Here is a 12,463-nt window from a genome sequence, read left to right on the forward strand (position 1 = left end):
TTCTTCCTGACGTTTTGCCAGTCTCTGTGGCTGGCATCTTCAGAGGACTGGAGTAGGTCATGGACAGAGTTCCTACTCCAGTCCTCTGAAGATGCCGGTCACAGAGACTGGCGAAACGTCAGGAAGAATAACCTTCAGAACACGGCCAAAGAGCCCGAAAAACCCCCAACAACCAAGACTGGGCTAGTTCAAAAGTATAATGCAATTATATGATGCACAAACATCTTCCACTCAACACTATTGCTAAAAAACATGCAACAGGAATTGTGGCACAAAGAACAAGTTACATAAAAGGAATTCTTAAATTACTGTTTTGTGCATCTACTTCTCTGACATACTTCAGACAACACATATTTTATTCTGAAAAAAGCACTGGCATAGTTGTAGAGGGTTTGCCACCAATGGTCATTGGAAGTCCAGATTATTCCTTCAGGGCCATTTTTATGAGAGGAACCCACTAGCTCCTGACTCTGGGTACAACCAGCACATCTATACAATTATCTACTCAAAAGCTGGAACAGCCCATACCAGTAATCCACTTCTGCTAATTAAGTAAAGATATAAACTCTCATCTGCCTCCTATAAGGACGTGAGGAAAAAGAACCTCAAAATTATTCTCACCCTTCAAGAGAAAGACGTATCTGAGGCACTTGAAAAGAAAAAAAAGAAAAAAACTTTTTTTTTGGGCACTAAGTAAATAAAATACTGCAAATAACACAAAGTAATAATTTAAAACAAGCAGTACATATTGCACAAAATAACAGTGGCTGCTGCTTTGCTACTTACACTTTTATGAATTAGGACCTTGGGTGGTGTACTTAACTCTTTAAAAAAAAATAATCAGCCAGTTGTTTTATGTTTGCTATGCACATGCTTTACTTCTTAAGGTCCTTTGAAGGAGCATTAGATTTGCACAGAAATGGTTTGAACAAGTTATGGAAACAGCAGCTAGGCCGACTCCCACTGGATATTTACTCAAGTCCAAGAGCTGCTGTGGCTAATTAGCAAGTTAATTGAGTTCACGATCAGGCACGTGACTGACATGTTAAGGCATCTTGTCAATTAGCTGTGGCAACTTCTATGAGTCCTCTTGCCTGCACATTCACCAGTTTTCTGGCCACTAACAATGTAACTTAGCACTCTGTTTCTCTCTGAACTGCCTGGTGATGAAGAATTGCACAGGGCTTGATAATTTCCAACTGAGTGTTTTGCTGAGTTCAGACAGTCTAAATTGACAAGAGCACAGAATTTAGCAAATACTACACACATCCCTGCCTGTAAATCTATATGACAATAGCAACTGATTTCTAGTTTCAGGAAATTCTTCAACTGTGCTCATTTAACAGACTTTGTGCATGCAGATGACTGATAAGTTTCATGGGCACATGTTTATCTCATACAACAAAAATGAATCGTATATGCAAACTACACATTTTAATTATGGGATGTGGTACAATAATAATGCTCCACACCCAGGTCTTAGAAAAAGATGCTTTTTTCACAATCCCCAGAGTTCCCCAGCCAGCTATGTGGGAGATTCTAAGAACTACAGTCCAGAAAAGAATCTTTTCCAAGCTCTGTCCTAGCCTTGCATGCCCTTTATTTTAGGATCAGCCGTCCACCTGCAAAGCCAATATTCTGTATTCTCACATCTTCCAGGGCACATGCCAAGTGTTAACAAGAGACAGCTTCAGAATAGACAATGGTCCTGCTATTCACAGCTAGAATAAAACACCCGAGGCCACAATAGCTCGTGATAATAAATATGCTACAGGCTGCTTTGCCACCCTGTTTCCCTTCTCTGAAAGATTTGTATACCCTTTAGAACAAATAGGAGAAGCTAGAAATTCTGGCTGCACTTGAGATTTCCATATATGCACTCTTAACACCTCTTATACAAGCTTCTGCTGTGCTACAAACATCAACCTTTTGTCCTACAGGGACTGAAGAGTGAAAAATACTATTGCAGGTGACATTACATTTTAAACAAAGGGGTGCGGTAAAATTTGGAGTCATTCATCAAGACAAATACAAGTTCACACAACACACAACTGTACAGCTGCAGTTTGACTACCCAATGCTTTACAGCATTTTTGTGAAGAGAAAATTTCTGAAAATAGGATGCTCCTGGATCCAAGGACTATGCAGTCTGAAATAGAGAGTGCAAGAAAGAGGGACGATGTAACAAATGATTAATGGGAAGAAATATGATTATTTAGTTACTGTTGTAACTAAGGATTAAATTGCTATGCCAGTGGCCTCATGGGAAGATGTAGGCTTTAGACAAGAGAGAAATGGCATCATAGAGGAAGAACAGCCAATTAATCGACTGTGTGGCCAATGGTTTAATGAGAAAATATTTAAAATGCAAAATACATTCTTACACACACAACGGACCTCAGCATACTATTATTGCTATTGTTATCAGCATCCCACCTTCTCTCATGAGAGCTTAGGGAACTGAAAACACTACTAAATCAGAAGTTAAAATACATAAAACCACATAATCAAATTACAAATGTGTGCTAAAACTACAGTAAAAGCAACAGAGGCAAGCAGTTGTCTAAGACCAATTAAATAACTGCTTAAATAGCAAAAGCATACATAAATTTGTTTTTAACTACACAGAAGTATGAGGAGCAACCAAAATCTCTGACAAAAGGAATATCCACATCAGAGAGGCTACCACCATTAAGGCCTTGAGACTTGTAGTAACTCAGAGGGATATACTGCTTTTGGGCATCAGGGTTTCTCCTGTCTTAAATCTCACATGGGTAAGTACTAGATCAAGTAGTCCTTTAAAGATCAGGATCTTGAGCCCTTTAGAACTCTATATTCTAATACTAATATCATGAACTTAGTCTGGTAACTCACTGGCAGTCAATACCAAAATTTTAAGATGGACATACTTTGTTCATTCCTAGCTGCCCCTGTCATGACACCTTGGCAGCAGCTCTCTGCACCAGTGTCAGACTGTCCACAAAGGAAGCTCCATATAGAATTGACTGCATCAGTCAAGCCTGGAAGTTGTGCACGGACTACAGTGACCATCTCACCTCAACTCACCCAGGAACAGCCATAATTACCTGACCAACTTTTACTGGCCATAAGCATTCCCCATTTTATTCATCATTAAACCAACATGTGTTTCCAGACATGCAAGCAGAATAAAATTTCTATCATTTCCATTACAGATTTCCTCCACAAACTATTGTAAAAGGTGGAGTAGATGGACTTGCCAACAACATACATGAAAAATGGTAAAACAAAAGACGTATGTATATACTCTGTCTTGACAGCTGGGTATTCCCATCACATATTCATGCATTTACTCACCCACATGTGCTTGTATATATATATTCCCTGTATGTGTGTGTGTATATATATATTATACTGAACTTTTTATACTGAAGTGACAACCTTGCAGGAGAATCATCACATGAGAAGACAAGAGACACATTATTAAGAGGTGTGCTAGAAAAGACTTTTTTCAATGACAACTTCAGCTAGAAGTCACCTTTCTAAACTATGGCCCATGAAAGTCATAATCTGGTTTCCTACAGATAGATTTGGAAGCTAGCCAACTACGGCTAGTAAATTCATAAGCACGGCCTGTGATTTATACTTTAGCAACTGATACTGAAGGCACACTGACACAGTACCTGGAAGTTCTATTCAATTATTATAGTAAATAATTACTAGTAGGCCTGTCTCATCAAAAGTAATTCAATAAGTGGTGAGGTCCAAGGCAAACTTTTGGCTAAAAGTGGTTTTAGAAAACTGCAGCAGTAACAAGATTAAACAAAGGTCCTGAAAAAAAAAAAGAGTAAGGCCACACAAGTGATGGTGATTAAATGAATTTCAAAAACAAAAAATGTACTAAAAGTAATGAGTTTTGAATATTTATGCTCTAATTCTAAGCACTTTTATGGCTCATCCAGATAAAACATTTGTCCCTCCCCTCTTTATGCCAGCTGGTGCCACTTAATGCCAAATGAGCATTGATCTTACCTGTGTTTCTGTTCCTGCACATATTAAAAAACTTCACAGAATCATCATAGGGTTGGAAGGGACCTTGAAGATCTTCTAGTCCAACCCCCTACCCAAGGCAGGTGACTCATACCATCATATCACTTATTTCTCTTCTGTCTAAGGAAGTACCAACTTTTAAAGGAATCGGTTTAAAAAATTCAAAAACTTTAAGAAATCCAAGTGATTCTCAATGTTGAGTTTGGTTCTGTTCTGTGTTTTAAATGGATTAGTGTTAACAAATGGAAACTTTCAATCTGAACCCTTTTTCAATGGAGGCTTACTCCACTCCTAACCTTCTTTGGAAATCAGCTATCCTTCACATCATCTCTTTGAAAGATATTAAGGAAACTTCTGTTACCCTTCAAAACGATCTGTGGTGGATTTGAATATTTGTCTACAAACTAGTGCCAATGCTGAAAGCTTCCAACACACAAAAGCATTTGCTGCCTCAACCCCAACCTGGAATAAAGCAAAACAAAAATACCAAAAGCAAAATGGCCCACATAAAAGTGATTTAAAAAATCCCAGCAATCAAGGTTTTTATTACTCTTGGCTACTGTTGGTTCTGATTTGAAACTTGTGTTATCTGGATGGTGGGAAAAAATACCAGTATGACCAGTGCACCATTAGAAGGGACAGATGCTCCATCTGGATGAGTTCCTAATTGACCATTTTCTAAAACCAATGCAACATTCTTTCAAGATGTGATCAGTTTGTTGTTACATTTTGACTTTCACTTTATGATCTTTGATGACATTAAACTCTCAGCTTTCAAGTTCCTACTATATAACTTATAAACACAAATGACCTCTTTTAAGCTCTGCACACACTGCATTCTTAAAGCTAGTGCATGTTTGTTCTACGTTGCCAAGAGCGTATTTATCTGTATCGAAGCAGCACTACAGTGATACAACTGAAAAATCAATTATCAGTATTGAACTTCTCTTTAGAACATTTTCCAGTTATCCAAATGGACAGACATATAATATCAGCTTCTGTAATTCTTAAATAAAGACAAACACGACCACTGTCCTCTGGAAATTAAAGCAACGTTGTGTCTTGTCTGTGAAACAGCATCACAAACTGCCTGTCCTTTCTACTGAAAATTAATTTTAAAACACCTTTTTCTTTTAAAGATGACACCCTCTGATTCCTTAGGCGGGACAATACTTTAACTCAAAACTGGGACCATCGAGTTAAAGCTCTCCGGGTCCAATGCAAGGAAGAGAAATCCATTCCAATGTCAAAAGCAATTCCCGGAGGAAGTTGTTCACTTTCATGCACCATCGGAACCCGAGCGATTTTAGACAACCAGCTAGCTCTAGCCTGTGTTACCAAGTTAGGAGATGGCTGGAACGGCTTTTTAAGCCAGCGGACAGTGTCGAAGCCCGCGCGAAACGTCCTTCCCAGCGTACTCGTCCCGAAGCCTGCCTCTCGTCCTTTCACCCTCCATCTCTTTGCTCTCCACCCCCCCCCCCCCCGTCGGCTTTGCTAGCCGATACAACTACCCGGAGCAGCCCAAGCAAGCAGACCTACCTTCTCGCTGCTGTTTTTCCAGCTTGACGCACACAAATCCTTTCGGAGAGCCCGGCGGCGGCGGCGGGAGAGGCTGCTCGGTGCCAAGCGCGGGGGACGACCGCGGCTGCCGGTCCACAGCGCCGTCAGGAGGCCGTCGCTGACCTCGTGCGAAGAAGCGCTGCAGAGTCCCCGCGGCTGCCGCTCCAGTCCCCTCCTCGCTTTCCCCCCTCCGCTCCAAAGCGCTGCTGCTGCTGCTTTGGCTCCGGCGTTAACCCTGCTCGGGCCGCGCTTTATCGCGAGAGCCACGCCGGCTCCTCAAGCTAGCGGCGGACTCGCAGCGCTCGGGGCAGGCGCCCCCAGGCAGAGGCAGGCGAGCGAGCGAGCGAGCGGCGCGCCCCAAACCCGCTTTAGGGCGTGTAGGGTTAGGAAGCCAAACACACGCACACCCAAATTCCAAACAAGCAGCAACCAAGCCGGAGCGTCTTTGCAGAGAGACAGACGCACGGGGGTCCCTGAAGTTGCTAAAAGGGCACCTTTTGCCCCAGCCGAGCGGAGAGCGCGTTTGGCCTCTGCGGCGCGGCTCCTCGCTCAAGAGTCCGTCACACACACACACACACCCACGCGGCCCCAGTTCCCTCAACGCTGGGAAAAGGCTACGCGCAAGCGGGGGAGGGGGCATCTCTTCTCAAACTGCCCCCCTTCGCTCGCATTAGAGAGAGAAAGCTCCGCTGACCCGGCCCTCCACTTGACTCAAGTTCTGCTTATAGGCTCCTCCCGGGTCCTAAAGAGTGAGATCCAGAGGTTGTATAAGTGACATGGATAGATCACTGCTGCCTTTAAAAAAAAAGGTCTTTGTCCATAGAGGAATACAAGACACGGTGGTTTATCTAGGACTGCAGCCCAAGGGGCATAGAACTGGAGTGTCAGATGATCACAACAGAGAGGTAGGATGCACCCCTGTCTTTTAACACTGCCCACAATGGAAGCAGCAAGATGTTCTTTGCTACCAACTTCAGGTCAACACTTTCTGCCGCACTCCGATTTTTAGTAGTTCTATGAAAAACCAGTCTAAGTTGAAATGTCTCATCCCTACCTCTTTGGGCCTGAAATTGCATGGATCCCTTGAATCAGGTCCCAACCTGTTAAGCACAGCAGCCAGATCTGAAAGGAGGCCATGACCTCCATTTTAACTTTACAGGAAAGGCACAGGTTGCCTTGGGGGGTGGGGGGACTGTTCATTCCAAATTGTTCCCCCTGTTCAGACTGTGAGCTGCTTCTGAAATAAGCCAGCTGTGTATTAGGTGTGAAATGGGTATCAACACATATACTTCTTGCAAGTTCCTGTACTAATAAGGCAACATTTCAATGTCATTCCCACATGGATGCAAGTAAATCAGACACTAACCATTCCCCCAGGTTGTGCTGGGAAAGATGCTAACCATGCTAAGTTTGGCACACTTTATGTGGAACCAGGATTCAAATTTTGCCTTGCTCATGTGGACACCAATAAGAAATGACATGGGGACCATGCCAATGAATGGGATTAGGCTCTTCTCTGGACTGAAAATGTGGCAAGAAGCCTGTGCAGTGCAATTTTAAGCAGTTTGCTTTGAAAAACAAATTCTAATATATTTGCTCCCACGCGAATGAATGCATAATTTACCTACTGTCTCTGTAATTTGCCCATAGGAAAAATACTCTCAGAAAATGTTTGAGCATCTTGCACTTCCTCCAGAATTTTTAATTTTGATTTATTTTAAGAGGGGGGGAGGTAAGAAATGCTCACTACAATTTCTTTTCTTGAAAAAAAGTGATGAACAATGAGTTAAGTTCAGCATTAATAAATCTTTCCACAAGAGGCATGTGGCCTATGCATTCTGTAATGAATTTAACAGCTGTATGCGCTACAAGAAATTATCTCTTCATTTAAAATGACCTCTGAAGCTCTGTAATGAAAGCAAAGAAACGAGGAAGAGGTGCCAACGTGATATTAAATATATCCATTAATCATAAGGACAGAAGAAGCTGGACGAGGCACAAATGATCCTTAAGCATGTTATAACTTGCATTCCATACTTTTCTTATATTTGATCTTGATTGCACCTATGTTTTGTGTTCCACTTTAGTATATGCATTTCTTAGGATTATAAAATAGCATAAGCATGGGAACTTTCCTAATTGGGACCATGGCAACAGAAACTTACGGGTTCCACCATTTTAACAGGAAGATTTTTACCCATGTGCAGATGGGGCTAAAACAATGCTATTGAGCTGACAATGGCAAGTGCCAATACAAATCAAGGATCAAATGTGCCAGAGACAGGAAGTGCAAAAAGAACATCATGCAAGAAAATGGCTCTAGATGACTAGACCAAGGAGATACAGCACAGAGTACATGTTCAAGAGCAGCTCATAGCACACATAGTTTATGCCACTTTAAAAATACCGTTCATATTTCACATTTGAGCAACATTAGGTGTGTAAGAATTAACTCCTATAGCCGTAATACATATACTTCTCCAAACAGAGAAGCATTCCTCCTGACCATATGTAGTACTCCTCTTAGCACGGAACAAACACAGACTTGGGTATTATGCCACACAGAATGACGGTTCATCTTCTGCGCAGAACAACAGCACAACAACTTCATTTTTTTAAAAGAAGAAAGCATCCATTGGTTCTCCTTTCTCCAGAAAGTGTTTCCACCTCCACTACCAGAGAATACAGGCATTTTAATCCCCTCGACTTCATCACACTCTTATCTGCCCCTTCCCTTTTCTTCAACAACTGTTCAAAAAGACAGCCCCCTCCACTCAATACCCTAGTCCTTTTTTTCCACCACAGCCCTGACTTAAGACAGGCCAATACTTCAGCAGTGCTTAGCTCACCCTATGTTCAAAACATCTTTTCTAATGACTGCTGTCTGCTATCTTTCTGCACAATTTCAATTCAGAAAATAAAAACTGCTTCTTAGCACATCCTTAACTTTATCACTAGAAATGTTTGGATGAGTTCATGAGTGCAGGAAAACATGCACATCCCACACACATGTCTTTGGCAAGGGAGCGGATAAAAGTTTGAAAAACACTTGATTGGAAAGACTAGCTGCCTTTCTGAGGCTTCATGTAGCAGACACACCTTGAAATAAATGAAAGACGAAGTTAAAAAACAAACACAACAATGCTCAAACTGTTCAAAACAAGATGTGTTTTATGCTCCTCTGCATAAAAGGAAGGTAATTCCACAACTACAAGGAAAAAAATTATGTACAGCAGTTACAGTGTGAGGTTATGACTCAGGAGGCATGGGTTGAAATCTTCATTAGCCCATAACGTTCACTGGGTGACCTTGTGCCAGTCAACATCTCTTGTCCTGCCTACTTCACAGGGTTGGTTTTTTGGTAATAAAATTGAGGCCAAGGTCCACTTAAACACATTTGAGTCCCTTAGAAGCAAGGCAAGATATGAATATAAGAATACATGTATTGGTTGTTGTGGGTTTTTCGGGCTCTTTGGCCATGTTCTGAAGGTTGTTCTTCCTAACGTTTTGCCAGTCTCTGTGGCCGGCATCTTCAGAGGACAGGAGTCAGAACTCTGTGTGCGCTCCTGTCCTCTGAAGATGCCGGCCACAGAGACTGGTGAAATGTCAGGAAGAACAACCTTCAGAACATGGCCAAAGAGCCCGAAAAACCCACAACCATTAGATCCCGGCTGTGAAAGCCTTTGCAAATACATGTATTAATCATGAAGCCTAATTTTAGCCACAGCTATCTATATATGGCAATTGAGGCAGGGTCAAAGAAGACCATCAAACTTCGCAAGCACACTATGTTCATGATGGGGTTGCTCAGACTGTGAAGGGCTTTACAAAGACTATCCACAATATAGGATTTTAATAAAACTGGTTAACCCTGACTTTTTAATCTCTACTGCCCCAAATTAATTATATAACACCAAATATTCAATGTCGTCTTCTCAATATAACTGGGTCATCAAGATGCACTTTATTGAGAACTACTGCTGTTTGGGGTGCTAAAACAACTTCCAAACCAGTATTTGTTTGTGGCATTTTATTTATGCTCCTCATTCTCTTGGCACAAAGTCCACAAAAATCTAATATAAATTTTGTTCAAATAATAGTTAATTAATAATTTAGTGATCTCTAAATTTCAGACAATGTTCATACCCATATTTCTGTAACTATAGCACAAAAGGATGACATATAGGCTTATACTTTCACTGAACAAAACTACATTTTCACTGCCTACAATGGGTTTAGTGTGTGGAGTGTATTGCCATGTAACTGATGCTGTGAGTCACTATCAGCACAAGCTTCCTCATTTGCAAATATAAGTTCCTAAAGGAAAAACATACCAGAACAGAGACTGCCTGCCTCAAGAACAATAAAGCAAGGCATTGTTATCTTAGATTAAAGCTACTGCCATAGAAATAACTTGCCACCTCTTTGCAAGTCTACCATATAACAAAGCTGAGCATTCTATAATAACACCTTTTAAATAAGTTAATAGTGGGCACCAATTTGTTACATCGTACATGGTTCTGGTCACTCAATTTCAACAAGGATTTAGGATAGTCAAAAAAGCTACAGAAGGCAGCAATCAAAATAATCAAAGGAGTGGAACATCTCCCTATGAGCAGATTCCAACACTTCCTCTGATGAGAAGGTTATTTCAGTTACTGATGTATAGAAGAAAGGGAAACTGGTGTATTAAAACATGCATGATGTGGAGGAAGAAGCCCCTTTTCTCTCTCATAACATGAGAATCCAGAGCCGTCCAATGAAGCCAAATGCTGAGGCATGCAAGAGGAAGTACGGCTTCACACAGTGCACAAGATGTAGCGATGGCTTCCAATTCAGAACCTGCAAAACTACTCAACTAGAAAATAAAAAGACTGATTCTAACTGGGCTTGAAAAGAAACTGGCTTCCCATTCCACTAAATCAATACTGTAGAGCAAGTCTAGGGTGACTGTGTTACAACCAGTTAGAGTTGCTGAAGCCATTGTGCTTGCATTTCAATTCCATTTTAACAGTCTCTGTTTCTTTGGATTTCACTACAATTTCTTTGGAAAAAAACTACAATTATACATAAACCTGCCTAATGAATATAACATTTCATACACTCTAGGAACTGTACTCTAGCTTACAGAAACTTATAATAGAATTGCAAGCTTTTGCTGCAATAGATCAAGCCATACACCCCTCTAGATATTGTTCACATTCTACTATATATCCATGACACCTAAGTTTCCAGCCTCGCACCATTCATTTTCACCTGTATTCTAGAATTCTATTATTGGTAGCTTCCTGTAAAAACTGGATTCCTGTTCGTCTAAACATTTTGGATATTCCCCTAAATTACTGACGTAAGTGAGGTTACATTATTTGAAGCTCTATGGCTGTATTTCAACACAAAAACAAATATCCCAAAGCAACTAGCATTCAGGATCTGAATGTGGCAGAAACAACTTATCCCAATTGTGCTCTTGCAGTCACTGTTCTGACTTGCAATTATATAAGCAAGTCTGACTTTACCAGTAAGTACAGGGATACCTACCCCATCTTGTTTTGTGAAAAGTTTGAGACAATTGGTGAGAGCTTCACAAGTTTCTCTTGAAGTTTCAGAGACTTCTTCAGCTTTCTTGAGAAATAAAGTTGGTACTCCTTTTAAAAAAAACGCAGGTGATATTTGCATTACTGATTTGCACAAGCTGGCAGTATATAGTTAAACTGTTTCTCAAGAGCAAAACCTTTCAGTTTAAACTAGCAAGAGCATACAGGATAGGTATTATCATCTTTCTTGCTGCCTTTTTCTCCTGCTTCCATTACCACCTTGTCTCCTCCACCCCCACTGCTTGCTCATCTACCCTGAGTTCACTGTCTCAGATAAGCACCAATCACAACCACCTGGCTTTGTGGAAAAACTGAACCATCTGTTTTGTACATGAAGGCTATCATGCAGGTAATGATGGTGGTGGTGTGGTAGGGAGCAGAGGTCAAGGACAGGGATGAGCAGATGGCATCCACGTGGTCCTCTAGGAAGATCAGTGCAAGGTGGAACTCCCACCACCTTGGGCATCTGCCTCAATCTACCAAAGGTCTCTCAGCCTTAACCTGAGAAAGGGCAATCCCTAGCTAGAAAACATTTAACCAGTCACTGTTCAAGTAAAAAGTCTAAGTTTCATTGGTCTCTGCCAAGTGACACTTGTTGTCTACTGAAAACCAAAATTTGCATGACACCATTGCAAGAAAAGAAAAGCAATACTTATGACAAGCCTCCTAAACACCATGACTGCTATTAGAGAGACAGAAACAAAAATATCAGAATGGTTTGACTTCATCACATTCTTCTTTTCTGGTTTCTCATACTGAAGACTGGATCTCACCCTGGCTATCCTGCCTTTTAAGCATGACAGCTCTAAACAGTGATGTTGCATTGCACCCAAAACCATCTTTAAGACTCTTTTCCTTCTTGAATTTCTTTTCACATTTCTTTTGCTTTGAATGATCAGCTATAACAATCTATATTTTCATTTTGCATTATATGACCAAAGTATGCTAGCTTTATGTATTTTATGTTTTATGATTTCTTGGTCTTCATTCCTTTTTTTGTTTTTGTTTTTTTACTGATGGCTGGAAAGTTTGCCCCCAACTTTTTGCCTTTGTATCAGCAATTCTCTAGTCTTCTAGCTCTGCCATTCGCAGCCTTTCTTTTGCCACAGTCATAAACACAACACGAAAGAAATATTGGCTGAATCGGGACTGTGTAAGTTGCATAATGAACCTTATAAGGTGGTGTGTGAAGACTACAGTCTTGATTAGTAAGATTTAACATTTAAAGGCATATGTTTGGTTATGTAATATGGGTAGTATGACACTTGTCAATTTCATTT

General features: G+C 40.9%; 2 protein-coding genes across 7 annotated transcripts in view; one reads left to right on the forward strand and one right to left on the reverse strand.

The window, feature by feature from the left end:
* The window catches only part of LOC144589116 (uncharacterized), a 231,996-nt gene that overhangs the window by 111,303 nt on the left and 108,230 nt on the right, over positions 1 to 12,463 (forward strand). The window lies entirely within an intron of this gene.
* The window catches only part of OSBPL1A (oxysterol binding protein like 1A), an 82,762-nt gene that overhangs the window by 41,271 nt on the left and 29,028 nt on the right, over positions 1 to 12,463 (reverse strand). For 5 of the 6 annotated variants that reach the window (XM_072998857.2, XM_078392618.1, XM_078392619.1 and 2 more), the window contains one exon: positions 11,128 to 11,234. In XM_072998857.2, coding sequence (XP_072854958.2) covers positions 11,128 to 11,234 — 107 coding nt within the window. Of the gene's footprint in view, positions 1 to 5,568; positions 5,787 to 11,127; positions 11,235 to 12,463 lie in introns of those variants that run through there. The other variant, XM_020785726.3, reaches the window with a different exon arrangement.

This window comes from Pogona vitticeps, chromosome 4, assembly GCF_051106095.1.
Source record: "Pogona vitticeps strain Pit_001003342236 chromosome 4, PviZW2.1, whole genome shotgun sequence".
Classification (NCBI taxonomy): Eukaryota; Metazoa; Chordata; class Lepidosauria; order Squamata; family Agamidae; genus Pogona; species Pogona vitticeps.